The 25,910-nt window shown below is 38.1% G+C and overlaps 3 protein-coding genes across 5 annotated transcripts in view; 1 reads left to right on the top strand and 2 right to left on the bottom strand.

Annotated features, from left to right (window-relative positions):
* Positions 1-137: 137 nt before the first annotated feature.
* LOC117294441 (exosome complex component RRP46-like) lies at positions 138-9,974 on the bottom strand. Its single transcript, XM_033776844.1, has 6 exons — positions 9,685-9,974; positions 6,334-6,447; positions 5,874-5,995; positions 5,262-5,402; positions 3,815-3,904; positions 138-2,162 (listed from the first exon to the last, which is right to left on the bottom strand). The coding sequence occupies exons 1-6, from the start codon at positions 9,782-9,784 to the stop codon at positions 2,070-2,072; spliced, it is 660 nt and encodes a 219-aa protein (XP_033632735.1). The 5' UTR covers positions 9,785-9,974; the 3' UTR covers positions 138-2,069.
* Positions 9,975-10,211: 237 nt separating this feature from the next.
* LOC117294449 (peroxiredoxin-5, mitochondrial-like) lies at positions 10,212-14,097 on the top strand. Its single transcript, XM_033776856.1, has 6 exons — positions 10,212-10,394; positions 11,061-11,195; positions 12,713-12,844; positions 13,164-13,202; positions 13,641-13,696; positions 13,941-14,097. Exons 1-6 carry the CDS (start codon positions 10,296-10,298, stop codon positions 14,044-14,046), a joined length of 567 nt encoding a protein of 188 aa, XP_033632747.1. The 5' UTR covers positions 10,212-10,295; the 3' UTR covers positions 14,047-14,097.
* A 5,101-nt stretch (positions 14,098-19,198) lies between these two features.
* The window catches only part of LOC117294580 (Fanconi anemia group M protein homolog), a 28,575-nt gene continuing 21,863 nt past the window's right edge, over positions 19,199-25,910 (bottom strand). For all 3 annotated transcript variants that reach the window (XM_033777054.1, XM_033777072.1, XM_033777062.1), the window contains exons 20-26: positions 24,375-25,702; positions 23,912-24,095; positions 23,011-23,143; positions 21,852-21,931; positions 21,017-21,114; positions 20,110-20,204; positions 19,199-19,809 (exon numbers count right to left, since the gene is read on the bottom strand). In XM_033777054.1, coding sequence (XP_033632945.1) covers positions 19,692-19,809; positions 20,110-20,204; positions 21,017-21,114; positions 21,852-21,931; positions 23,011-23,143; positions 23,912-24,095; positions 24,375-25,702 — 2,036 coding nt within the window. In that variant the 3' untranslated portion in view covers positions 19,199-19,691. The remainder of the gene's footprint in view (positions 19,810-20,109; positions 20,205-21,016; positions 21,115-21,851; positions 21,932-23,010; positions 23,144-23,911; positions 24,096-24,374; positions 25,703-25,910) is intronic.

Below are 25,910 nucleotides of genomic sequence, written 5' to 3'. Positions count from 1 at the left end.
AAAAAATGCATCCAGGATAAGATTTTCGATCATTCCTTTGCGAGCTTTTATTCCTTTGCATAATCATGGTAATCCTTTCTCTGTGGTACAACATATTTAAAAGTTTTGAGCCGGGGTTGGGTCCAGCAAGGGGGGGGGGGCATCAGGGGAGGGTATGTATTTTTACTTGGCACGATGACATGCCATGCGCAATCTTTCTCTTGAAGAACACTTTTAGTACTCTTTCTTTTAATAAAGAACACTTTTAGTACCATTTCTTTTAATAAAGAACACTTTTAGTACTATTTCTTTTGAAGAACACTTTTAGTATCATTTCTTTTAATGAAGAACACTTTTAGTACCATTTCTTTTAATAAAGAACACTTTTAGTACTCTTTCTCTTGAAGAACACTTTTAGTACTCTTTCTTTTGAAGAACACTTTTAGAACTTTGTCTTTTAATAAAGAACACTTTTAGTATTCTGATTGGGTCGAGTAGATGATCAAATGTTCAAGTCTCTCTAGATCTAAGTCTTCTCCTATAAAACCTTCACAGCCCAGATTTAAATACATTTATTTTGACAAAAGAACATCTGATATAGTTGTATTTTTTAAACAATTATTAGCAGTTTTTGTTTTGTGATAAATAGCTGGAAAAGTGCATCCGTTAAATAAAACAAAAAAAGTATGCACTGAAGAACTTCGTATTGTCTCCTTAACTTTCTACCTGACAAAGTGTCTATTTACCAAACTCATTTCAACATTGACAATGAAAACATTTTATACCATAGTCAACAATATTAATTATGTTGCAAAGTAAACATTTTCATATTTTTGTTTTGTTTATTCAGTTGCTAAGAAATTAAAAATGGTTATAAACATGGCAACAAGATAATGCTCCAATGCCATGTTGTCCTTCACTTATCCTTCATTCTGCCTGTTTAATTTTTCAAAACCCATGACCCAATTTCACAGAGATGCTTGTAGCAACAAAAAACAAAAGAGCTGAGCAAATACAACATTGATAAATAAAAGTGACTGGTATCCAGGGATACGACTGGTATCCAGGGATACGACTGGTATCCAGGGCCTTATGTCATAAATCCTGCAAGCAACAAAATCTTGCTAAGCACAGTAAAATCATGCTTAGCAGGAACAGGTTACCAACCATTACACAATGACGTATTCATTGTTGCAACAGGTAGCCAATTATTTATTTGCATTTTCTGCTAAACAGTTTTATGAAATTGGGCCCTGCTTAATTTTGCTCAACAGAAATTGGTGAAGCATAGCTGTCTACTTAACTGCAGCAGCTCTTATGAACTTGGGCATGATGCCTACCTGAAACATAACTGGTTCTTTAGACACAATGAACTCAGTTTAACTGAATTTCATGTAGGCATATATAACTTTAACATGGACAGGACGTCCAGAAACAAAACCACACACTTCATTGGGTTAAAACAATTGAATACAAGCAGGACTTTCACAGCCTACTGTGAAGAAACTCCAAACAAATTTACCCTTTTTCGTAAACCAACATAACAGAAAGTTGCCCCCAGAGCACTTAGTTTATAAAGGCAGATAAAAAGTCAGCTATAAATGAACCAAAATAATGTCAGTTACATAAACTGATTAGTTGCCCAACTGCAGTGTGCCAAGTAGCATGATGAAATATACAACAATATTTAAAAAGAAACATGTCTTCAAATTTGAAGGATGGGAATAAGTTTGTATCAAGCTGGAAGACATGTACATGGTATTTGAATATACTATTAAGCCAGGCCCAAGTATAGACAATATGGAGACGGCTTTGGGAGATTTGAAGTGAGTAGCCTTTAATCAAGGCAAACAATGCATTTCTCAGATGAATAAGAAAAAAACAAAAAATCACTAGTTAGTCTTCTTTCGAGTCTGAGATGCTAGCATCTGCAATGTCCCGTGAGCCAAAACTGGACGCTTACAAGTTCAACACAGGTATTCTGTCAAACAATCATTTCCACACTTACTGTAGTTTTTGTGTGGAAAACAAATTAAACAAGTTAACAAGGTTGAAATGGAAATGCTTTACAGTCTGACATCGACTCTTTGTCATGATTTGGCGAATCTTTTCTCTGCTGATGAGCGGTAAAATTCAAATACTTTTTCACTCGCTGTTTGGCAAGAAGCCAAAAGCATCTGGTACTGTGGAAAATAGAAAAAAAAGGAAGAAAAAGGACATTAATAACTGAGGTCCAACAGTTCATTAAGTGCCTCCACCCACCTCTCAACCGAAAGTAATGAAATAAACAAACAAATAAATGTCAGACAAAATTCAAAATTGACAGTTGATTTGTTTGTTTGAAGGATTAAGATTTCATCTTCCTTAACCTTTAGCCAATCAAATTGGGTTTGGCAATCAAAACATGAATAGCCTTGGACGAAGAGTTTGCATTTAATAATAATAATAATAATGACACGGCATTAATAAAGGCGCACTGAATCTGATAAAAACCGTTCAAAGGCGCCGGCCAAGATGGAAAAGAGGGAATTCTCAAGTGGTAGGAAAAGCGAGTGTGAACAGGTGTGTCTTCATTATAGGAACACGTTGCCTTGGATCGGTCAAGTTGGTCTTTGAAAAGCGTTTGTAACCATTTGTTATAAAATGCATATGGGTAGAAAGATGTTGTAAAAGTAGAATACAACGATCCACACAAACATGCCTCGAAAATGCACGGTTTTCCTTTTACCTCGTCGGCTTACACGGTCGGCCATTTATGGGAGTCGAATTTTTGACTCCCATAAAATGGCTGACCATGTTAGTTCGCAAAGTAAAAGGCACAATTTCGAGGCAAATTTGTGTGGGTCATTGTATTCTACTTTTAAAACATCTTTCCAACCATACGCATTTGATAACAAACGGTTACAAACCCTTTTTATAGACCAACTCGTCCGATCCAAGGCAACGTGTTCCTTTAAGGTCAGCACAACAGGCAGAAAACAATGGCATTGTTTTCATATTGGATACACTGATTCAGTAATTCATTATGGGGGAAGAATTCTTCCTCCATGATTGACCTCAGTGAGGGGACTGCTGTGGCCTTGGGTACATTATTATGTAATGGTCTTATCTCAGACCATGTCCAGAGAGCGTGCATACAAATTCCACGTCAACCAGACAGCTTAGCATGCCTGTGCTTTTAAAAATACACCTGTAGACTTTGCAGTCTCCCGCCTCACAGGAAAAACAAAGTGAGAACAAATCTAACCAATTTGTGAATGTGCTAAAAGAAAAATGTGAAAATAGGGGAAACATGGACTGTGTATTAAAAGAATTTGGAACGAGAAGGAAACTATACATCCGAGGTTGCGTTGGTATTACGGGCAGAGCCTGGCACTGCTCCATTGTTGGCAAACACTGTTAATAGATGTCATCAAGATTAAGATCAATGCCCTATAATGATGACTCGGGACAATCAAGCAGATTGTCTCTACCTCTCATGGTAAACAGATGTTACCATAGCAACCACAAACATCAACACCCCCCCCCCCTCCGCCCTCCAAAACCAATCCTAATGTGGTATGCCATCAAAAGCAGTGTTGTAGCTAGACCCTTTCCAGTGGTGGGCTCTAAATCCAATTTAATCCCTTAAGGGTGTGCGGTTCAACAACATTATTCATTATTCATGTTTAGATATTGGGCCATCATTGCTGAAGTGCAATCTAGGGGGGAAATCTTTGCTGGGCAGCGGAGTGTTTTTGGCTCAGAGTGCTGGGTGAAATTTTTTAGTTCTGGGCAGGCTCGCCCAGCACCGTCCACCGTGGCTACAGGGGTGAGAGCGGAAGTTGGTACTGACCTCTTGGACTGTGCATGACCCTTGCATTGTTGAAGTGATGACCTTTTTGTTACTGCTGTCAAAAGCGAACGTGGCACAACATGCTGCATCCTAAAAAAAAATTGAATGGAAATGAGCAGGTAAATAATAATAATAATAGCGCTAAAAATCCGTCTAAACAGACTGTCATGGCGCTTTACAGATTAAATGAAGTAAAACAAGCAGCCAATAAACAGACCGAAATTTATAAAACAACTGTGTAAGCATATAAACAGGAATTCCATGCACCACTAACAAAACCAAAACAAAACCCCATGATACTACAAAAATACTTAAAGGAGTCCTAACTACATGTATAAGAAGGAGGAAAACAAGAATAATTAACCTTTTTTTTCTCAAGGCAGACGTTAAACATTCTGAATTTCGAATAAAAGTCTGAAATTTTCTCATCCCTGACTATGATAGGATTGTGTAGTCTTTTCAAGCTTTTTAAGAACAGTTGAGGCAAAATTCTGATTTAAAAAAAGAAAAATTATCATAACTGGTAACAGCATCTTTGCTCATCTCTTTTTTGGTTGTAATAAACGAATCGATTCTAAACCCAACAGCTGCTACTGTTTTAATTTATGAATAATTTATGATTGTTTCACATTTTAAACATTGCTATATATATATATATTAATTTACAGGAACAGTGTTGTAGTACACCAGACTGACTCAAATAGTAGGCCTTCTACAAAAATACCATTTTGATGGGACTAATATTTTTTAATATTTATATTGATTTCATTTCTTGGGTAGATACAACACACAATAATGCACATTAATTAGGTCAAAACGTTAAAAGATATAGTATTGAGCAAATAAAAAAACAGAGAAAGGAAAACGAAACAGCTGGAGCGCGAAGGATTGACTAAAAGAAACACAGTTCCTGTCTCTCCTCTCCAAATGGTCTTAAAGAGCACAAATATATATTGAACAAAAAATATCAAATGAAATCATCTTCTATCACAATTCAGTGGTCGATACATTTCTGCAGAGCTGTAAAGAAAATACAATAAAATCGAAATAAAAAAATGTATATGTAATACAAACAGCGTTGAAAATAGTACAAATGCGCATATAAATATACACACAAGGGCATATAAGAAAGGTTAAAACATAGATACAATGTAGTAACCATATTCTGGTAGGCATAATGGTGTTGTGCTTAGCTACGTTTTGTGCATTTATCAGCTTTATGATATTGGGCCCTGGTTAATTGTTAACATATGATGAAAAACAAAAACTACAATGATTCAGAAATCAGAGCCTTATGTCACATGATATTTAATCAAAAGTGACAACCGAGGACAAATAATAATAACCCTATTTATAAAGCGCCTTTTCCAAAGGATACAAAGCACTAGATGTCCAGTGAACACGTACAAATAAACACCAAAAAAGGAGCCGAAACTTGCATCCATACCTTGGTTTGCTTGTCAGTTGGGTCTAGGAACAGCCTCTTTTCCTTGTCAAGCATACAAGTCACACTGGCAACCAGACACTTCATTGGTACCCCGGCATCAATCAAAGCCATACATGATGCATTGATACTGCATGATAAGAGCTGGTTGGTAAACGTTAAGGCAACAATGTTTGTTCAGTGATGATACTGAATAGTTTTAACTCTTTAAAAAGACTCACACTGCACTTCTGCCTTTTGTTTCATTTCAACCCATTTCTCCAAGGCTCAATGTGAAAGACTCTTAGCTGTACGGCAATTTTTCATTTATACCACTTGCCATTTAGGTTGGTAAGCAGTTTGCAATAGTTAATCCCACGGTACCAGGGATGATAAATCAAATGAAAACGAGTTATTTATACAACTGGCATTACTTCTAAATATTGACAGTTAAAGGTAAGGTCATAGATTGGTAAATACTCACAACTAATTAATGACAATTTTGTCGACATACTTTTTACATTTACATGTAGGGGGCCTGTAACATACGTCTGACACAAGTGCAACACATGATTAAAAGTGAAATGTATATCAGATCTCAGGAACCATAGAAACAAGAACAGTAGCAAAGGATACTGATCCAGCATCGTGTACAACTTGTGTTACTATGGTAACCGATGTCCTTGGATGTAATGTGGTCATGATCACTGCTCCACAGGTGTTACGGATCAACTCCTCCTGGAACTTTTCCTTGATACCTAGAAGCACAAGAAGGAGGGAGGTGAAACTTGAGTTACATAAATTGATGTGGGTGGTTTCAAGGACTGGACACTACAAGTAATTACTCAATACAATTGTTACTATATACCCTAACTTGGTAATGAGCAATGGAGAGCTATTGATTGTATAAAACGTTGTGAGAAATGGCTCTCTCTGTGGTAATGGTTTTTGAGGAAAAGGTAGATTCTCACACAAATAATAAAAGACTTCAGGCCTGAAGCCTTTTATTAAGCATCAGTGTTTTTCTTTCATTAATCTCTACAACTTGTGCAATGCTTACGAGGCAAATATATGAGGGTTTAAAAAGGATACTCACCAGGCATACCAACGGTTGGTTTGTATATGACCTCGACTGTTGCCCGATCAATGATTTCTTTGGTCTGTCTGACGTCTCCAGGACCATACACTGCGGCCATTACCGATGTGTCTCCTAACAATATTAAACAATATAATACTTTTTTTTAAAATCAAGTCCTTAAAGGCAATGGACACTCTTACTGGACACTAAAATAGTGTGGTAATTACTCAAAACAATTGTTAGCATAAAATCTTACTTGGTAACAAGCAATGGAGAGCGGTTGATAGTATAAAACATTGTGAGAAACGGCTCCCTCTAAAGTAATGTTCCGTCCCAACTTGATAATCGTCCCAACTATAGTTGGGACTGGTCCCAATTTGAGTGTTAAAGTTGGGGGTCCCAACTGTAGTTGGGAGTTCACATAGAGACATATAGCTCTATGCATAGAGCTCAACAGTACATGCGTGGATTACTGTACTGTCGGGTCCAAACTGTGTAGACTTGATTTCAAGTCTGAGACTGCGGTTATTTCTCTGCATCAGCAGGCTGCCGTCCCAAACTGTACCAATGGGTTGACTGTCCCAACTCAGTGTAGTCTGTGGGATATGCCCGGGTTGATAATATTTTAGCTGAGTGGTAAGGATGGTCTCCTCATAGAAGATGGGACAGTCGTTACTCTAGTTGGGACCCCAGTCCCAACTGTAGTAATGACTGTCCCAACTGTAGTAGGGATAGACCAAATTTATTTTATAATATTTTATTTGGTAGAGGTGGTCTCAACTATAGTTGGGACAGTTGTTACTCTAGTTGGGACCCCCAGTCCAAACTGTAGTAATGACTGTCCCAACTGTAGTGGGGATAGACCAAATTTATTTTATAATATTGTATTTGGTAGAGGTGGTCTCAACTATAGTTGGGACAGTTGTTACTCTAGTTGGGACCCCAGTCCCAACTGTAGTAATGACTGTCCCAACTGTAGTAGGGATAGACCAAATTTATTTTATAATATTTTATTTGGTAGAGGTGGTCTCAACTATAGTTGGGACAGTTGTTACTCTAGTTGGGACCCCCAGTCCCAACTGTAGTAATGACTGTCCCAACTGTAGTGGGGATAGACCAAATTTATTTTATAATATTTTATTTGGTAGAGGTGGTCTCAACTATAGTTGGGACAGTTGTTACTCTAGTTGGGACCCCCAGTCCCAACTGTAGTAACGACTGTCCCAACTGTAGTAGGGATAGACCAAATTTATTTTATAATATTTTATTTGGTAGAGGTGGTCTCAACTATAGTTAGGACAGTCATTGGTACAGTTGGGACAGTTGTTGTCCCAACTGTAGTAATGACTGTCCCAACTGTAATAGGGATAGACCAAATTTATTTTATAATATTTTATTTGGTAGAGGTGGTCTCAACTATAGTTAGGACAGTCATTGGTACAGTTGGGACAGTTGTTGTCCCAACTGTAGTAATGACTGTCCCAACTGTAATAGGGATAGACCAAATTTATTTTATAAATTGGTAGAGATGGTCTCAACTATAGTTGGGACAGTCATTGGTAAAGATGGGATAGTCATTACTCTAGTTGGGACCCCCAGTCCCAACTGTAGTAATGACTGTCCCAACTGTAGTGGGGATAGACCAAACTTATATTATAATATTTTATCTGGTAGAGACGGTCTCGACTATAGTTAGGACAGTCATTGGTACAGTTCGCTTGTTCAAGTTGTCTTGGCCCCTAGGCATGTTTATTTGTTTGATGACCACAAGTTCATATCTATTTGTACAAGTAGGCTCAAACTGTCACTGTAATTTTCAACATAAAACTGTATTCAGAATTTCTTGAGAATAATTAATTTACCCACTCAACAAACGCTTCAACTGCATACCGCCACGCTCCAGCCACAAAAGTACCGTCCCTTAAACTACACTGCTAAACAATTACCGACTTGATTTCACGACTAGCTCACACCACGAGGCTGTGCACACACGTCAACCACCACCACACAGCATGCAGCAGAAAACAACCCTGGTACCCTGCAATGCGCTGGTACCCTGCATTACTGTCCCAACTATAGTTGGCGCCCCAACTTTAACACTCAAGTTGGGACCAGTCCCAACTATAGTTGAGACGATTATCAAGTTGGGGCTAGCAGTAACGTAGTTTTTGAGAAAGAGATGATTTCTCACTTTATTAGGAACCTGAAAGCACACAAATTTGTGCAACAAGGTTGTTTTCTTCTTTTATTATTCTCTTGCAACTTCGATAACCAATTGACCAACCAAGCTGGCAACACCCAATCTCACTTATACAAACATCGATTTAACTTTACGACTATAATTATGAATTGCACAAATCAAGATATTTTGATTTAGTAACTAGACAACAACTAATTCTAGTCATTGTGAAATCAGCGGTTAGCTTGGGGGATTCGAACCTACCAAAATTGTGATGTAATTGCAGTTTAACCACTGGACCACACGGTGACCTTGAGTCTAGACCCAGTAACTGGGGCTCTAAACAAAAATGTACACACTTGCATTGTTTTTGTACAATGAGATGTAAAAAAAGAATTAAATAAAAAATCATTTTCTTTCAATTAAATTCATTTTATTTCCAGGTTATCAATACACAAAGTCATTAGTCAAAGGGACTGGTAGTGAATAACATAAGACAATAGTACTTGGCAACAATTTTATGTTAATGATGAAATACAATATAAAACAAATTCTTACAAGCAAATACAATCGTACAACAACACTACAGAAGACACAAACTAAAAACCTAAACAAAACACATGTGATCGTGATGGAGATCGTGATGGAGATCGAGCAGGAGCTTGTCGAGAAAGACGAGAGTACAGACCCCCTTCACAAAGAAAGCAATGTAAGCAATTCTACTAGGTTGATTGAGCCTAAACGAAGAAGGAAAATGGTTACCGTAAAACAATTCTAATTAACAAGAAGAAAAAACAAATACAAACAATAATTTTAAGCGTTTATGAATACACAATTATCAATAATACAATAGCAATAAATTCAGTGATGAATTGTAAAGCAAATAAACACACATTATGATTATTATATTAACTAACAAACATCTACCTCCATCCATGCATCTACTGCCTACTGCCTGGTGCTCTATACCTAAATTTGAAATGTTGACATTTGCATTTATTATGTAGGGGGGCCTACTGCTGACCGCGCTAGTACGAAGATGCAAATGCCAAAATATGTAAAAATTAGTACAGAGCCCCATTCAGCCAGTGCAGTAAAAATACACTTCATTCGGTCAGCCGTCCGTCCGGGCCGTGGAACTCAGTAACTGTTTTTGAACGTTGGTTAAATCGATTTATTTTTATAGTTACCTTGGGTAAACGTTGCCGATCCATCTGGCCGAGACAACAAATTCTGTACTGTGCCAAATGTTCGCACTTCAGACTTCCCTTCACTTGAATCGCAAGACATTATTACGAATCACTCACTCACTTATGAAGAGTTGAATTTTAAGAGACAAGTTTGTTCTCATTTCGTGCACATGTCGTGCTTCTCCAAAATGTGGGTCACTAGAGATCAAAGGTTATGATAAGTAGGTTGTACCATTTTCTGTAAAGGGGGTGTATAGATTCGAGGTACATTTCCAAACCAAAGAAAATTTTGAAATACACAAAATATAGAATTGCAAAATGGTTAAAGGAAACAATAAAAACAGTTTAATGCACGGTAACAGCGGGTGTAAACATCAAAATGTTATCCACTAGTGAACTAGTTGCGATAATCGTAACCCTCCATCCTCCCGACCGTCGGGAGGATGGAGGGTTACGATTATCGCAACTACTAGTGAACCAACTCCTTCACTTTACACCCTTGACTTTAAGTTCATCATCGCGCGCGAGAGGGCGTCTTTTGCTAATGTCAACAGAAATTGACATCCTCGTTCATCATTTTTTTACCACGCTTCACTGCACTGAATATCGTGATGTTGCAGTTGTTTCAAGTGAGAACTGCTGGTAGTCGGTTGTTGACCACAGCTTTCAGAGCGCTTTCCACAACATCCACTCAAAACATGCCGATCACGGTAAGTTTCAAATGGAAGTTTGAGCTGAGAAAGGAGAGAGCTATGTTTCGGTAATTGCTCTACCTCCATGCCACGACCACCAGTAACAATTACAAAGTCCATCAAAGCAATAGTTTTGTGATGATCTTCCTCCTACTACATCATTATGATCATGTACATGAGGAATTCAAATCTGGAGCTCCAAATTCATATTGTTAATAATATTCATACTGGGTATGATGGGGAAAATTTCTGCGTTAGACCACCTCCATTGTTTAGACTGTCACGTTTTCACTCAAAAAGCATATTCGCATTAATCCTTGACTTGAGTACTGTTTTATTTCAAATTGAATTTAAAAAGTGGCAGTCGGATACTATACCGGTACTTTTTTTTACCTACTTTTACCTAGGCTAGTTAGTTGTGACAATTCCTCCATCCCTCTATCATGTCTATTTGGTCCCTGGGTTACGATTATTACAACTAAATAAAACATTTAATAAACCTATTATGTTTGAGATCTTTATGTATTGTAGGCCGCGCCTACTGCCCTGGATTCAAGCAGGGATGCAGATTTGAAAGACTGGGAAAAAGTCACTAGAGTAGAATATCCATTTTTTTGTAGAGTATGTTATTCAAAACCCTGATTTGAAAATGACAGTTTTGTTTTGTGCTCAAAACTGCTTTAGGTTGGAGACAAGCTTCCCAGCGTGGAGCTGATGGAAGATAACCCTGGTAACAAGGTCAACATAGCTGAACTAACTGCTGGAAAGAAGGCTATCATCTTTGCTGTCCCAGGAGCTTTTACACCAGGATGCAGCAAGGTGTAGTATTGCCATGAGTGCATTGAATGCTGGTCATCTCGCCAACTGACAAGCTCGCCACCAACAAAGTCGCCCCCCTGCAAAGTCGCCCCCTACCCGGCTCGCCCCGGGTTGAATCAAAGTCGCCCCCTGGCAATGTTGCCCCAAACAATGTCGCCCCCTAGCAAAGTCGCCCCCTGACAATGTCGCCCCCTAGCAAAGTCTCCCCCAGATGTTGTTCGGAAAATAATTAAGGCTACAATAATTATGGTAAAAAAATATAGTTAAAACATTTTCAGAAAAAAATTCCGTATGAAGTAATGTGCTTGTGGAAGGTCTTACCCTAACCCTAACCCTAACCCTAACCCTAACCCTAACCCTCACCCTAACCTAACCCTAACCCTATAACCCTAACCCTAACCCTAACCCTAACCCTAACCCTAACCCTAACCCTAACCCTAACCCTTAACTATTTTCTGGGGCGCCTTTGCTAGGGGGCGACATTGGCTGGGGGCGACATTGTCAGGGGGCGACTTTGCTAGGGGGCGACATTGTTTGGGGGCGACATTGTCAGGGGGCGACTTTGTAACAACTCGGGGCGAGCCGGTTAGGGGGCGACTTTGCAGGGGGCGACTTTGTTGGTGGCAAGCTTGCTAGGTGGCGAGATGACCAGCCCCCAGTGCATTCACTGGTTAGGTTTCTGTTTAGTCTTGGTGCCAAGTCGTTGAAGGCAGTGGACACTATTGGTAATTGTCAAAGACTAGCCTTCACAGTTGGTGTATCTCAACATATGCATAAAATAACAAACCTGTGAAAATTTGAGCTCAATCGATCATCGAACTTGCGAGATAATAATGAAAGAAAAAAACACCCTTGTCACACAAAGTTGTGTGCGTTTAGATGGTTGATTTCGAGACCTCAAGTTCTGAATCTGAGGTCTCGAAATCAAATTCGTGGAAAATTACTTCTTTCTCGAAAACTTTGGCACTTCAGAGGGAGCAGTTTCTCACAATGGTTTATACCATCAACCTCTCCCCATTACTCGTCACCAAGAAAAGTTTTATGCTAATAATTATTTTGACAAATTACCAATAGTGTCCACTGCCTTTGTCTGTAAAAATTAGAAAAACAAAATCACCGTCGATAAAGGAATGATTACCTTTGGTATGAAAATAAAGAATGTTTATCAAAGACAAGTATCCTCACTTGGTGTATCCCATGTTTAAACTAACAAACCTGTGGAATTTTTGGCTCTTTGGTCATCAAACTTGCAAGAAAATAATGAAAGAAAAAACACCACCCTTGTTGCATAGAATTGTGTGTTAAATTTTTGGGCTGAAAAATTACCTCTTTTTCTAAAAACTACATTCTTCAAAGAAAGTCGCCTCTCACAATGTTTTAAACAGTCATCAGCAGCTCTTCATCGTTCCTTCATAGTAAGTTTTTATGGTCATTAAACTGAAGAGTGATTACCAAAAGTGTACCCTGCCATAAATTTTAGTGTATAATATATAAGTTTGTATTGTTATTCCTTTTAGACGCATCTTCCAGGCTACGTGAATGACTTTGACAAGTTGAAGGCCAAGGGGGTCGATCTGGTGTTATGTGTTTCAGTCAATGATCCGTTTGTCATGTCAGCTTGGGGAGAAGCTCAAGGTGCTGCTGGCAAGGTAGGAATTTAAAAAGCACATTATTCATTACTCCAAAACGGTAGCATTTCATGCAAAAATACTTCAAGGGAAGTTTTTACCTTAATACCATGTAAGTTGCGTGCAAACAGAATGCCTTTCAACCTCACAAATGTTGTGCACACCCTTTAAAAGCAGGGTATATTTTTGGTAATTTTTAAGCCAGTATCCAAATAAAATGTGGTGTCTGTTGTATTTAAAAAATTGTAGCCTGTAAACTATTTTTCTCTCTGCTTCATTTTACATGGAAAGCATTTGATTTTTTATTCAATTCTGCCAATTGTCTTGTTTGAAATTTCAGGTTCGTATGCTTGCCGACACTGTGGGTGAATTCACAAAGGTATGTATCAATGTCTGATGGAGTCATGTTTTAGATCACATTCTGGGTTAACATTACAGCAAATTTCAAACAACTAAACTACTGTATAGAACTCTTAGGCCTAGGCGACAAATGAAATTTACTACGTGAGCTTCAATTTGTTAACCAAAATTTTTAACACATAAGTTAGTCATAACCCTCCAGTGCATGACAATCGGAAAGATCGGGGTAAACAATTATGAACTAACAATTTAACTGATGTTGTCTTTGGAGTCAATTCTAGAAGGTGCTAGGTTTGTCTCAATTATCAACTTTAAATATTTTCAATGAAGTAACATATCCAAGTATGATAATTTGTGCTGGAATTCCCCCTTTTCAATTTAGTTATACAAATTGAGTGATGACTGGCAGGCTGAGCAGGAATAACTAAATAATTCTTCATTATTTTGCACTTTTCAGGCTGTAGATATGGAGCTTGATGTAACCGCTGTGCTTGGAAATGTTCGATCCAAACGGTAAGATTTTATAAACATGTCAAACACTGGATCTCTAAACAAAATAACAAACAAACAGAAACGCTAGCATTTTAAAGTGCTTGTTTAAAATTGAATTTGTCGATTGTCCCGAAATGTACTCTGCTTATGTGCTCATTGTTGGAATTAGAATTTTAAAATCAATAAATCATCTGAGAAGAGATTAGAAAAAATGATGACCACCATTTTATAAATTTCTTCTCTCCTTGTCTCCTCCTCCCCACAGTTACGCCCTATTGGTTGAAGACGGAGCTGTGAAACAAGTGCAGGTTGAGCCAGACGGTACTGGCCTGACTTGCTCTCTTTCAAACAATATAATCTCTCTCCTGTAATAAATAATGGCTGGTCACAGGATAGAGTCGGTAAAACCTTAGCTGAGGCTGAAGAACACTGGAAAACTCGTTTTAAGCCGGGCTCATACTTCTTGCGAATGTGAAAATGAATTTTAACATCACAAATTTGCATCGGTTGAAATGTGCTCAACTCCTGCGAAACATTCGCAGCGAAAACAGGGCTGTGATGTCAAAATTCGTTTCGCTTTCGCAGAAAGAATGAACCAAGCTTAACTCTCTTAATAATTGTGTCACCCACTTAGACCACTCAAGTATGAAGTACTTTTTCTTGCACAACAACACGCTTGTGTTCAGGGGCCAAGTTTACAATATCTGTTACCAACCAGAAGAATTTACAAAAGAGATAACACATTTCTTGTTTTTAGAACCCTTGCATTTGCCACATTATGAGGAAAGAGTTAAAGGCAATGGACACTATTGGTAATTGTCAAAGACTAGTCTTCACAGTTGGTGTATCTCAACATATGCATAAAATAACTAACCTGTGAAAATTTGAGCTCAATCGGTCATCGAACTTGCGAGATATGAATGAAAGAAAAAAACACCCTTGTCACACGAAGGTGTGTGGGTTTAGATGGTTGATTTTGAGACCTCAAGTTCTAAATCTGAGGTCTCAAAATCAAATTCGTGGAAAACTACTTCTTTCTCGAAAACTAAGGCACTTCAGAGGGAGCCGTTTCTCACAATAGTTTATACCATCAACCTCTCCCCATTACTCGTCACCAACACATGGATTTATGCTAATAATTATTTTGAGTAATTACCAATAGTGTCCACTGCCTTTAATCTGTATCAGGATGAGTGCCTTGACCTTTCTCCGTTTCATCTTTAGTTATTTTTGTACTACAAGGCTGCATGTTTGTGCTGTGTATTCCTAAAATGTATTCCTAAAAGGAAGATTACGAATCTGATAAATATAATTTATCAAAATGCGTGAAGATTATTGTAGCTAAATCTTAGATTTTTTAAAATGATATTTAATACTCAGACCATGCTATTCTAGGTATTCATTCATATAAGTGATACTTTTATCAAAATGTATAGTATTGCTATTATTTATCCTTAATTTAAACCTATATTTGTTTGATTGATCACAGAACTTAATAGGTGCATCCGATTAGCTTTTCTGTGTCGACCCTGCGATGCTCATTTGGGTTAACCCTGACAAGAGCTAATTGAATGACGTCATGCACCTCAGGCCAGCCCACAGTGACCCGTTCCACAAGCAGGGCACTTGGGGCTGACCCGGGTGAGCCCCTGGAATGACGCCAAAGCTATTCGAACGTAGTGGGGGCAGACCGGGGGCAGACCGGGGGCAGACCGGGGGCAGACCAGGGTCGACGTGGGGAACCTTATCGAACGCACCCATTGTTCCTGTTGAAACCCATCAAGTGTTCCATATTGCTTCACAAAATCATTCATAATTTACTGATTTGCAAATAAACATTTCCCTCAAAAACTGTATTATGATTAAAAAATTCTCTTTACATCCCTGCAGTGAGGGACCTGTTTATTTGGTCGATTTGCCCCTGTAGTACATTGTTAGCATAGGCTAAAAAATTGCTCCCATAGTGTAGATATTGTTTTGCATGTTTTTACAATTATTTTTTCTTGCTGTGTTGTTACCACTTTCAGGTATTGCATGGGTTAATTTAAGCTAATTTGTTTACTTACCACTTGTATAGGATAACAAATTTATTGTTCACGAATTTGTTTTTCAATTTGTGGGGATGAACAGTATTTGTTTGAAAGGAAATCCCATATTAAAGCAGCTGATAAGGTTGATCAAGCTACATGTAGGTTTTGGTGGTGAAGTCGTGTTTTTAATTTCCACCTGAAATCATAATTCATAAATACCCCACACAGTTTCTCTACTCCTATTGGTGGAGAGCGCGTCACGTGGGTGTGCATAAACCTTTTGTTAATGCACACTGGAGCTCGGTTTATGCACACTGAGCTGGCTTCCGTGTGTCGGCGCGCAAGATTATCACGCGGAACACGCAAATCATAGCTATCAGCGCGTAATCTAAGTGCGCGCGCGTACACACAACCCACACGCCTCGAACAGATTCTTCACAAAGTTTTCAAAAAAAATATTTCAAACCTCAAATTTTCAATTGTTAAAGTGTCTATAACTGTATTTGTTTAGGTTTTATAACAAAAGGGCATTTATGAATGGGAATAGTAGTGACTCGTTCTTCAACGTCTGTTAAAAACCTTGCAGGGTCGCTGCCGTGCGATAAAGGCCAGAGCTGAATCTTTATTAAAACATCCAAGTTGATCTTTGTCATTTGACAAGATTGTGTTCTGGCATCCACTCAAATGAATGTGTGTGGTGTGGTCTCGGTCTGGATGCAATACACTGTAATGGGATGAATAATATAAATGCCACTTGACCAACAATCCTCAAGTCCAACAAGAAAAGTCTATTCATTTCGGTTTAACCCATATACACCATTGTGTTACCACTGGATACTCAGTACTTTTCCAAGGTCTGTGGAAACAAAAATCACAGGCATATTACTCGGGTGGGATTTGAACCCACAAAACTTTGAAACTCGAGAGCAGTGTCATACCAACTAGACTACTAAGATTGCCTGGTAGCTAGGGGTAGTTAGAATAATGTTTTAGCAGCGGGTACTGCAACGACCATTAAACAAGGGTCTACTTGGGTGTTATATAGAACACGCTTCAAAAGTATGGCTAATGGGCTAATAAGGTTAAAATGGCTCTTACATTTGTAGGAGTCAAATATTTGTGGTGTGGGTTTTTGCTGTAATACGCTCACAGACTTTTACTGAATTTGAACTGAACTGCAGATTATTTGGAATTGGGACATCTTAAGGCTATGTGACAGGTGTTGTTTTTCATCATGTATTGCACAGAATAAGTTACCTGTATAACAATTATTGGTGTTTTAATGAGTATTTTGACAACAGGTTTTTTTTCAATTTGTGGTGGCAGCATTTTAGCAGGGTTCTCCCCATGCACAAGCTACAATCCCGGCCAAAATGCTTGGGCCAGTAATTCCTAACGTTACAAACCCCCGTCCCCCTGCTCAACAATGACTGTAACGCAGAAGACCAAAATTGTCAGGGGGGCCCCCAACAAGATATGGCCGGGGTTGTACCACACTGTCTGTGTAAATTGCCGGCCAATACATGCAAATGGCGGCCGAAACAAACAACAGATAACATAATTTACAAACAAATTAAAACAGGTACAATGCCCCAGATTGCACAAAAAAAACAAGGATAAACACCCCCCAAAAATATGTTCTTATGACCTTGTTTTAATTAACATGATCAGGCCAGACATCCTGAATTTGGGGTCAAGAATGCCTCACAGTTTCAACAAACCCTGGGAGATCCCTGATTCAATGAATATGAAGAATATCGCTACCATTTATTGTTCTGTTTATTGCAGAATTTTGGCTTTCGAATGATCGATTTTAGAATATAATTATTTAGAATGTTTCCATTTTTGTATCCAGAGATCTGTGCAGTGTATTCAAAATAAATATGTTGGAATAGTGAAATTTTGTTTTCCGAGTATTATTTCATTTGGATTACTCATTCGTCAAAGAAAGTTGGAGCACAGTTCATTATCGTTACAACTAATTCTTCAAAAATATTTCTGAACAATTGATAGCCTTGCTCAAGGCAGTCGCATTATTCACTCCGAAACAGACGCCGTAAACCCACCCATATACACTCGCACCTCCCACCCCTATACACTGCGTAATGTGTATCACATCGCACGACGCCCGTAAAATTACTGTGCGCAGGTCGTTTGCACTCGTACCACTCTTCGCATGTGGAGGCCATCACTAGAAACTTCAAAGGAAAGAAACAGAAATATTCAAAAATGAAAAGAGAGTAAAATAAACAACAAAATGTTGGACAGGAAAATAATAATAGGTTATTAATAAATTTTATTTGTATGATAACTTTTTTTTTTACAACAAAAATAATTTATTGTGGGCATCAATGAACTCTATTTCAATTTCTGTTAATTTTACGCCAAATGCGTTTTAATCCTTGATGTAGACAGACTGATTTGCATATCCGACCGTCTAATGATTTTACACTTTAATCAATAATGCTGGGTAACAACTTTTAAATCTCAGTTTTACATCTTTCCTTTCATAATAACTTCTCTAAGTATAGAACACCACAGTTGCTTCATTTCTCAACATGATAAATTTTCACGGAATTTACAAAACAAAAAGCTTGTTATTTTAGCTTTTTCGAAATTCTGTATACGAAAAAATCAATAAGTCTTTCTCACCAAACAAAGTGTGTCTTGCTGATTTTGTTTGCCTTGGTACATCCCATCTCAATAGTATTTCTTGAGTGATAGTGCCCTCTTGTGATAACATGTATATTTTGGGTCATGCATACATATACGATTGATAATACTTTTTGAGTACATAAAACAGATCATAGATGTATGACAATGGCACTTTAGGAATACATAAAAATGATCAGACATATACGAACTTGGCACTAAAAGAGTCAAGGCACTGAAAGAGAGTGAGCATGATACAATTCACTTGTATACAACTACTCCTTAATCACATATAAATCTCTCTCAAATGTGTAGATAAGTTGTATAAAAAACAAAAAAATATTAAGTATTTGATTGGTACAGGGCTGAGCTACATTTACACATGAAGGATTTTATACTTTTTAATTCAGGCCTTTCTGATCTTCCAAGGGCAAATGGGACAGTTACAAGAACTCAATGTGAATATGACTGTTATATAACAATTTCTCTTAAAGGCAGTGGACACTATTGGTAATTACTCAAAACAATTATTAGCATAAAACCTTACTTGGTGACGAGTAATGGGGAAAGGTTGATGGTATAAAACATTGTGAGAAACGGCTCCCTCTGAAGTGCCATAGTTTTTGAGAAAGAAGTAATTTTCCACAAATTTGATTTCGAGACCTCAGATTTAGAACTTGAGGTCTCGAAATCAACCATCTAAACGCACACAATTTTGTGTGACAAAGGTGTTTTTTTCTTTCATTATTGTCTCGCAACTTCAATGACCGATTGAGCTCAAATTTTCACAGGTTTGTTATTTTATGTATATGATGAGATACACCAAGTGAGAAGACTGGTCTTTGACAATTACCAATAGTGTCCACTGTCTTGTTAAGAAAAACACCTAGCAAATACAATTTTTAAACCGACTTTCCAAAAGTGACTTTTTAGGCACCCTATCAAATGAGGTAGAAAAACGATGGTCAAGTTTGAAAGCATGTATGCTCACCACAAACTTATAAGGGGCATATATTCCCCATGACTTCTTTCCATTGCAATATAGCAGTGGAAAGATTAGAGTTGGCTAAACACTCAGCGTGTCCAAGACATGTACCTGTACACAAAACCCACAGGCTGAGCTATAATGGCTAGCTGGGGTTCGAATCAATGAGACTCGTGGGTTGGAGCCAATAACTTGACCCTCTCCTTACCGCGTTCCCAAAAATCAGTATTCATGATTAGGCCCCTGCTAGTGCACTCGGGGAACATAATAGTCACGCTTGACGCATGAAAACTGTCACAAGAGTGGCACGGATAAGGTGGGCAGCTACAGCTGGGGACTGATGCCCAAGTCACCTCTTGGACCCTAAGCATGTCATCTGCTCATCAAACCTGTGATGTAAGAAGCTTAGTATCTCCTTGGCTCTGGCTTGAGAAATCTTAGCTCTGTGCTGCAGCTGTTCCTGTGAGCTGAAGAAATAAAACATAGTGGGGATTAAGAGGTCATCAGCATACACGTAAACACACACTGTTGCTGTTATTTGTTGTACTTGTTGGTGTTAATTTGTTTATTTTGTTTATATTTTGTCCTTTGTAAAGCTGTTGTTTTGTTTTGTTTTAAGTGCTGTTCCTTGACAAGCTCCGCTTTTTGGAACGTGCCTCCACATTCATGTATAATAAGATGTTCATACAGATATTAATATCATGATGTTACTGAATATCCTTGTTGTCAGACACAACAACTTGTTGTTCCTACTGTTGGATATTTACCAGTTAATAAGTTGTCGGATACTTGGAAATGCTATCATCATTGACTGTGCAGTAGCGTAGCTCACCCTGGGCAATGACACGTAGAACTTAAATACCTGGATGAAATAACATACAAAGTGGTGGATAATCGCTCAACCATGTCAATTCAAAGGCCACATTAAATTCAAACCACTAGTTCCCAGCACAGGGCTCGCTATGAGGTTATTAATTGCAATTTCAAAAAATGGTCATACAATTAAAAATGCATGTACATTTGAAGAAACAAAAGTCAAAATCAACAAATTAATGTTTCACTTAAAGGAACGTTACAGAATTGGTAAGAAAACAAAATCGTGAAGATCACAGATTTACATAAAACTTACACGATCTGATGATGATGATAGTAGAAAACATCCCTTGAAATATTTCTGTCTGAAATTTCATATTTGATGAGAAATAAATAATCTAATTTCGCGTTTGGAGTTTATCGCTCAGTGAGCGTTTTATTCATTTTTGTTTGGGCATCGATGCAATGCAAAATTTGTTATCGGTTTTTCACTATTCTCTCGTGATCCAGAAGGCCGATCGGTCTCGAACTTCTTCAGGTTTGTCAGTTTATATATTTGGTGGATTACATAAAGTGCTTACACTGCCAGCAAGTGTTTTGCTAGCAAAACCAATTCTGTAATGTTCCTTTAAAAATTAATGTTCCTTGTTCTTGCTTTAACAGACTGCACAATATTTGCCACATTGTTAAAGTCTTTTAATTCATTCAAAATCCAATTTATAACAATTTTACTTCAAATGTGATCAGTACAACCTAACGCAATCTTTCCCCTAAGGGAAAACTAATCAAACAATAAACTCGGCCACAACACTCCAAATGGATATGGAATGAAGTAAATAAATTTATTGATGTAAGTCTTACCTGTTCTTGCACGGAGTCCATTAAGGGTGGAGGAGACAGTGCAGATCCTTTCCTTGTCTCCATACGTACTAACTCAGCTAGGATCCTTGCTGTATCCTCTGCAGAAACCACACACCACAAAAAGTTAACATCAAAATCAAGCCTGGTATTGGTGACTTTACCATTTATTGGAAACTCCTGAGATGGGAGACAATTGATCTGAAATATCTGCTTCATTAGAGGCATTAGTGTGTTCTTTAAATGCAGTGGACACTATTGGTAATTACTCAAAATAATTATTAGCATAAAACCTTACTTGGTAACGAGTAATGGGGAGAGGTTGATAGTATAAAACATTGTGAGAAACGGCGCCCTCTGAAGTTATGTAGTTTTGAGAAAGAAGTAATTTTCCACGAATTTCATTTTAAGACCTCAGATTTAGAATTTAAGGTCTCGAAATCAAGCATCTGAAAGTACACAACTTCGTGTGACAAGGGTGTTTTTTTCTTTCATTATTATCTCGCAACTTCGACGACCGACTGAGCTCAAATTTTCACAGGTTTGTTATTTTATGCATATATGTTGAGATACACCAACTGTGAAGGCTTGTCTTTGACAATTGCCAACAGTGTCCACTGCCTTTAAAGTACTGGGTATATTGAATCGGAACCCCCAGTCAATATGTGAAAAAATTCTGGAGCGGATGGGTCCAAAAAATCTTGAAAATAAAAATCAACAATTTTAGGCATTGATTGAAGTGTTCAAAGTTTTTAGAAAGACTACAACCCATTTATAATCAATGTTGTGTACAATTTGTAAGTATTATCTGACGTCCGATAGCAATGGCTTTTCTTACCCAATGAATCCGAGTACAACACTTTAATGTGGGTCATACTAAGAGTTGCTAAGGTACTGTCAAGGTACTTGGTTCGATTCCTGTAGATGGGGATATAACAGAGATATGCAATTTGTTAAAACAATAATAATAACAGCAACAAAAGACATTATATAGCGCAGGATCTGCCTAAAACAGTACCCCAGGCGCTTCACACAAACAATAAAAGTAAGAAGTTAAAAATTCACTTGTTTTATGCATTTCAATAAAACTATACAGAAGAATTAAACATTACATAAAAAGTACATTAATAGTAAATTACAAATCACTGACAAGAGGATACTTCATAAAACTACAGAAGAATTAAATATTACTTAAAAATTACATTAATAGTAAATTACAAATCACTGACAAGAGGATACTTCATAAAACTACAGAAGAATTAAATATGACTAAAAATGTACAATAGGCCTACAATGAAGAAATACAAACAATGACAAGAAAATATTATCCATGGGCTACTTCATAAAACTACTGAAGAATTAAAAGTTATAACAGACGTTAAATTTGCAACGGGGATAAAGAATATTAATTTTGGTTTTACCCATACACCGGTGTGTGTTAGAACTATATACTCAATACTTTCCTGAGCTCTGTGGAAACAAAATCAAGGCATATTACTCGGATGGGTAATACGGGTAAAATCAAAATGAATGTTAAAATATAGTTACTTAAAAAGTACTGTCAAATGTAAAAAACAAGCAATAAAGCAAGGTTTATGCAAGATATGCAGTTAATATTTGCCACAACAATTTATAACCTTTCAGAAATTATCATTATAAATTATCATTATTATATATTACTGGGAAACCAAGGATGCCTCATAAGTGAACTTAAAGGCACTGGACACTGTTGGTAATTACTCAAAATAATTGTTCACAGGTTTGTTATTGTATGCATATGTTGAGATACACCAAGTGAGAAGACTGTTCTTTGGCAATTACCAAACTTGTCCAATGCCTTTAATCTAGCTTGCAAGCCTGAAGAACCTGTAAACAAGGGTGCTTGCTATGTGAACCACAAACACCAGGGTCAACCCCTGCGTCATTTATGAATTCTATGTTATAGTTAAAATGTCCGTTACAGTTAGTTGCCTTCCCTAAAGGCTCATTTAACTTACATTGGTTTGGGGTTCTTGGCATCCGAAACCTTGACTCGATCTTTCTCTAAGATGAGACAAGGCCTGTCAAAAAGCTCACATAGATGTCGGACTCGATCGATCAGCTTGTTCTTGTTGACACTACTCCCAAAATCTGGCAATTTAAAGTCAGAATATTATAAAAAGACAAAAAAAGTGCTAACCAATTTTCTGCTAAGCAAAACTTAGCAGAAACTGGAGAAGAATATTGATGAAAAGTAAATAAAGTTATACAACTAAATTAATAATAATATTAATAATAAAGACATTTGTAAAGCACCTAATGCAAAAGCCTCTACTTATATAAAGAGAACAATAAAACATACATTGAGTAAAGATACAAGATACAAATAAGCTGATTACAAATAAGCAGTTTCAAACAAATGAGCTTTTAAAACTTTTAAAAGAGACTTAAATCCGTGTAAAGAACTAGCCTGGCGAATATGTACAGGAAGACTATTCCAGAGAAACGGTGCAGTTTAAGAAAATGATCTGTGGCCACAAAAAATGCAAGCTTTTGTAGTTGAAAGCAATGACTGTTGAGATGATCGTAGTTGCAACACGAGGAGGCAAAACCCTTTTGTAGTGTAGCACCGAAACTGCTGTATAAAATGCAGCACTGGTTTAACAAATGACAAGTGTAATATGAAAGAAAGTTATAGATAGGCTGTATCCGAGTTGGCGGCTACGGCTGCAGCTGTTGCTAAGGGTGTTGCTAAGGACGTCCTATACCTCAATGATGATGACGAGGAAATCTAGCTGTAGCCATAGCTGAAGCCGCTAATTCGGAAGCGGCCTTTCCCTCAATAAAGCACTTTTTTTGGGGGGGGGGGAAATTAGTAAAGAAAAACAAAGATATGAAATGTGTTTTCTAACAACCCACCCGACATGGATCTCTTTTCTACGCCCATGCGAGTGCTGACGATGTAATCACAGCCACTGAGCTGGCTGACAATGGGGTTGAGGTTGTGTCTTAGAGCCAGGGTGGACACAATGTGGGAGGAGCTGGACAGTTCCTTGGAGTCTACAAGAATCACTGGCTTGCCTCGATTCATCTCACCTTGAGACTGGAAAAAAAATGAAATCATGTGTGCAGATAGAGAGAGAGCAATATACACAATTTATCTTGTATTACAATCTTACTGAGACAAAAGTTATTTTTCTTGAAATTGTTTTACTCATTTCTCAAAAACTACAGCGCCTCAGTGAGTAAATTTTTAAGGGAAGCTTTCTATTATCGGTATCTTTAAACTGTGTAACTCTAACATGTCTAATGGACATTGTGTTTTGTGTTGTACATTAAGTAGCCAAACCCTTTTAACCGCTTGACCTACTCAGCTACTCACCCCTGCCAGTGTTGTCCTGCTAGTCATTTGAACAGAGCTCGGCGAGAGAGGAAGGCTCTTGGGCTGAGCTTTCACAGGTGATTTCATTGTGGTGTTCTGCAGCGCTACTGCTTTAGATCCACCCCCAATCACATCAACCTTCGGTATCCCCGAGTACTGTGGAGTAGATTGACAAACTGAGGTACGAGGAGCTCCGGTTCTTGAAAATCTTTCAGCCGGGTATTGTGATTCAGGCAGTTGGGTTTGACCGTTGCCAAGCCCTGCATTATTTGATGAACTACCATGGAGTGGTTTGGGCTGATTCAGATGCTGCACCTGCTGATTGGATTCCTTTGAGATCCGCAGCAGCTCCTGTTTCTTCTGCTCCTCCATCCGACGCAAGAATTCTCTTTTCTTCTCCTCTTGCCTCTTCAATCTTTCGGCTTTTTCTTTCTCAGCCAGTGTAAGACAATCGTTGCCGATGCGGAGGGGCACGCTGTTTGATTTGACGGGACTTTGCTGCTGTGTGGATTGTTTGCCATTTGTAAAATCGCTCAGGCAAGAGTTGACTGTTGTTCGATCTCCTTCTATAAACTGCCTGATGACAGAGCCTTGGCTTGTGCTTATGTTTCCCTGACTATATGGTTGATTTTTTGTAGGAGAGTCTCCAGCCTGTCTCTGAGAGTCCTTGCTTGTGTCTTTCGTCATCTTGTTTTGAACGTTTATTTGAGTTGTTGATGTTTTATGGAGTCTATTTTTCAATATTTGGGTGTGATCAGTAACTGAATGTTTGGCACTGTGTACAGATGCTTGTTTGTCACTGTTACCAGTAGTATTCTGTGTTGATAAACCTGAATTTCTATTTTGGCTTGTCTGAGGACGAGTCGGTACTCTCACAAAGTCCTTCCTCATCCCTGCAGGTGGTTTCCTCTGATCGTGGCGTCTTGATTCTCCGTCAGTCTCCTCAGTGCTGGTCGATGATGAGGATGTCTTGAGAACCTTCCTCCGTCCTTCCTTCAGGATCTGCGCTGCCTTGCTCAATCCCTTCTGCCGCCCTCTCCGCTTGGATACGAGAATGTTATCCAGATTGATGGTGTTCTCAAACAGACTTCCATCCTCATCGTCCTCCCTCCGAGCCTTCCTCACGATCTCCTCAAAATCGTCCTCCTCACCTTCCCGGACGACGAAGCTGTTTTCATAGTAGCTCTCATCTTGGACAGGAACCTGGGAGAAGATGTCCAGGTCATCCTCGACAGCGTCACGGTGGACCATCTTGAATCTGTTCTGAGCTGGATGTATTTGTCCTGTGTGTGGAGTGCGGACTGATTGCATATACACAGCATGCATATCTGTGGGATCGATAACATCATTACAACATGTTGGTATATCCTTCATTACAATATATTAGCCAACAATTTTACATAATGCAACTAGGAATAAAAAAGAATAAACAAAATAAAAAAAATTAAAAAATTGAAAATTGCAACAAAATAACCTTTTTTTATAAAGGGTTCCATCCAAGACCAAATTCAATTTTATGATGCACTAATTTTCCAA

This window comes from Asterias rubens, chromosome 1, assembly GCF_902459465.1.
Source record: "Asterias rubens chromosome 1, eAstRub1.3, whole genome shotgun sequence".
NCBI lineage: Eukaryota > Metazoa > Echinodermata > Asteroidea > Forcipulatida > Asteriidae > Asterias > Asterias rubens.
This window is presented reverse-complemented; position numbering and strand designations above follow the sequence as displayed.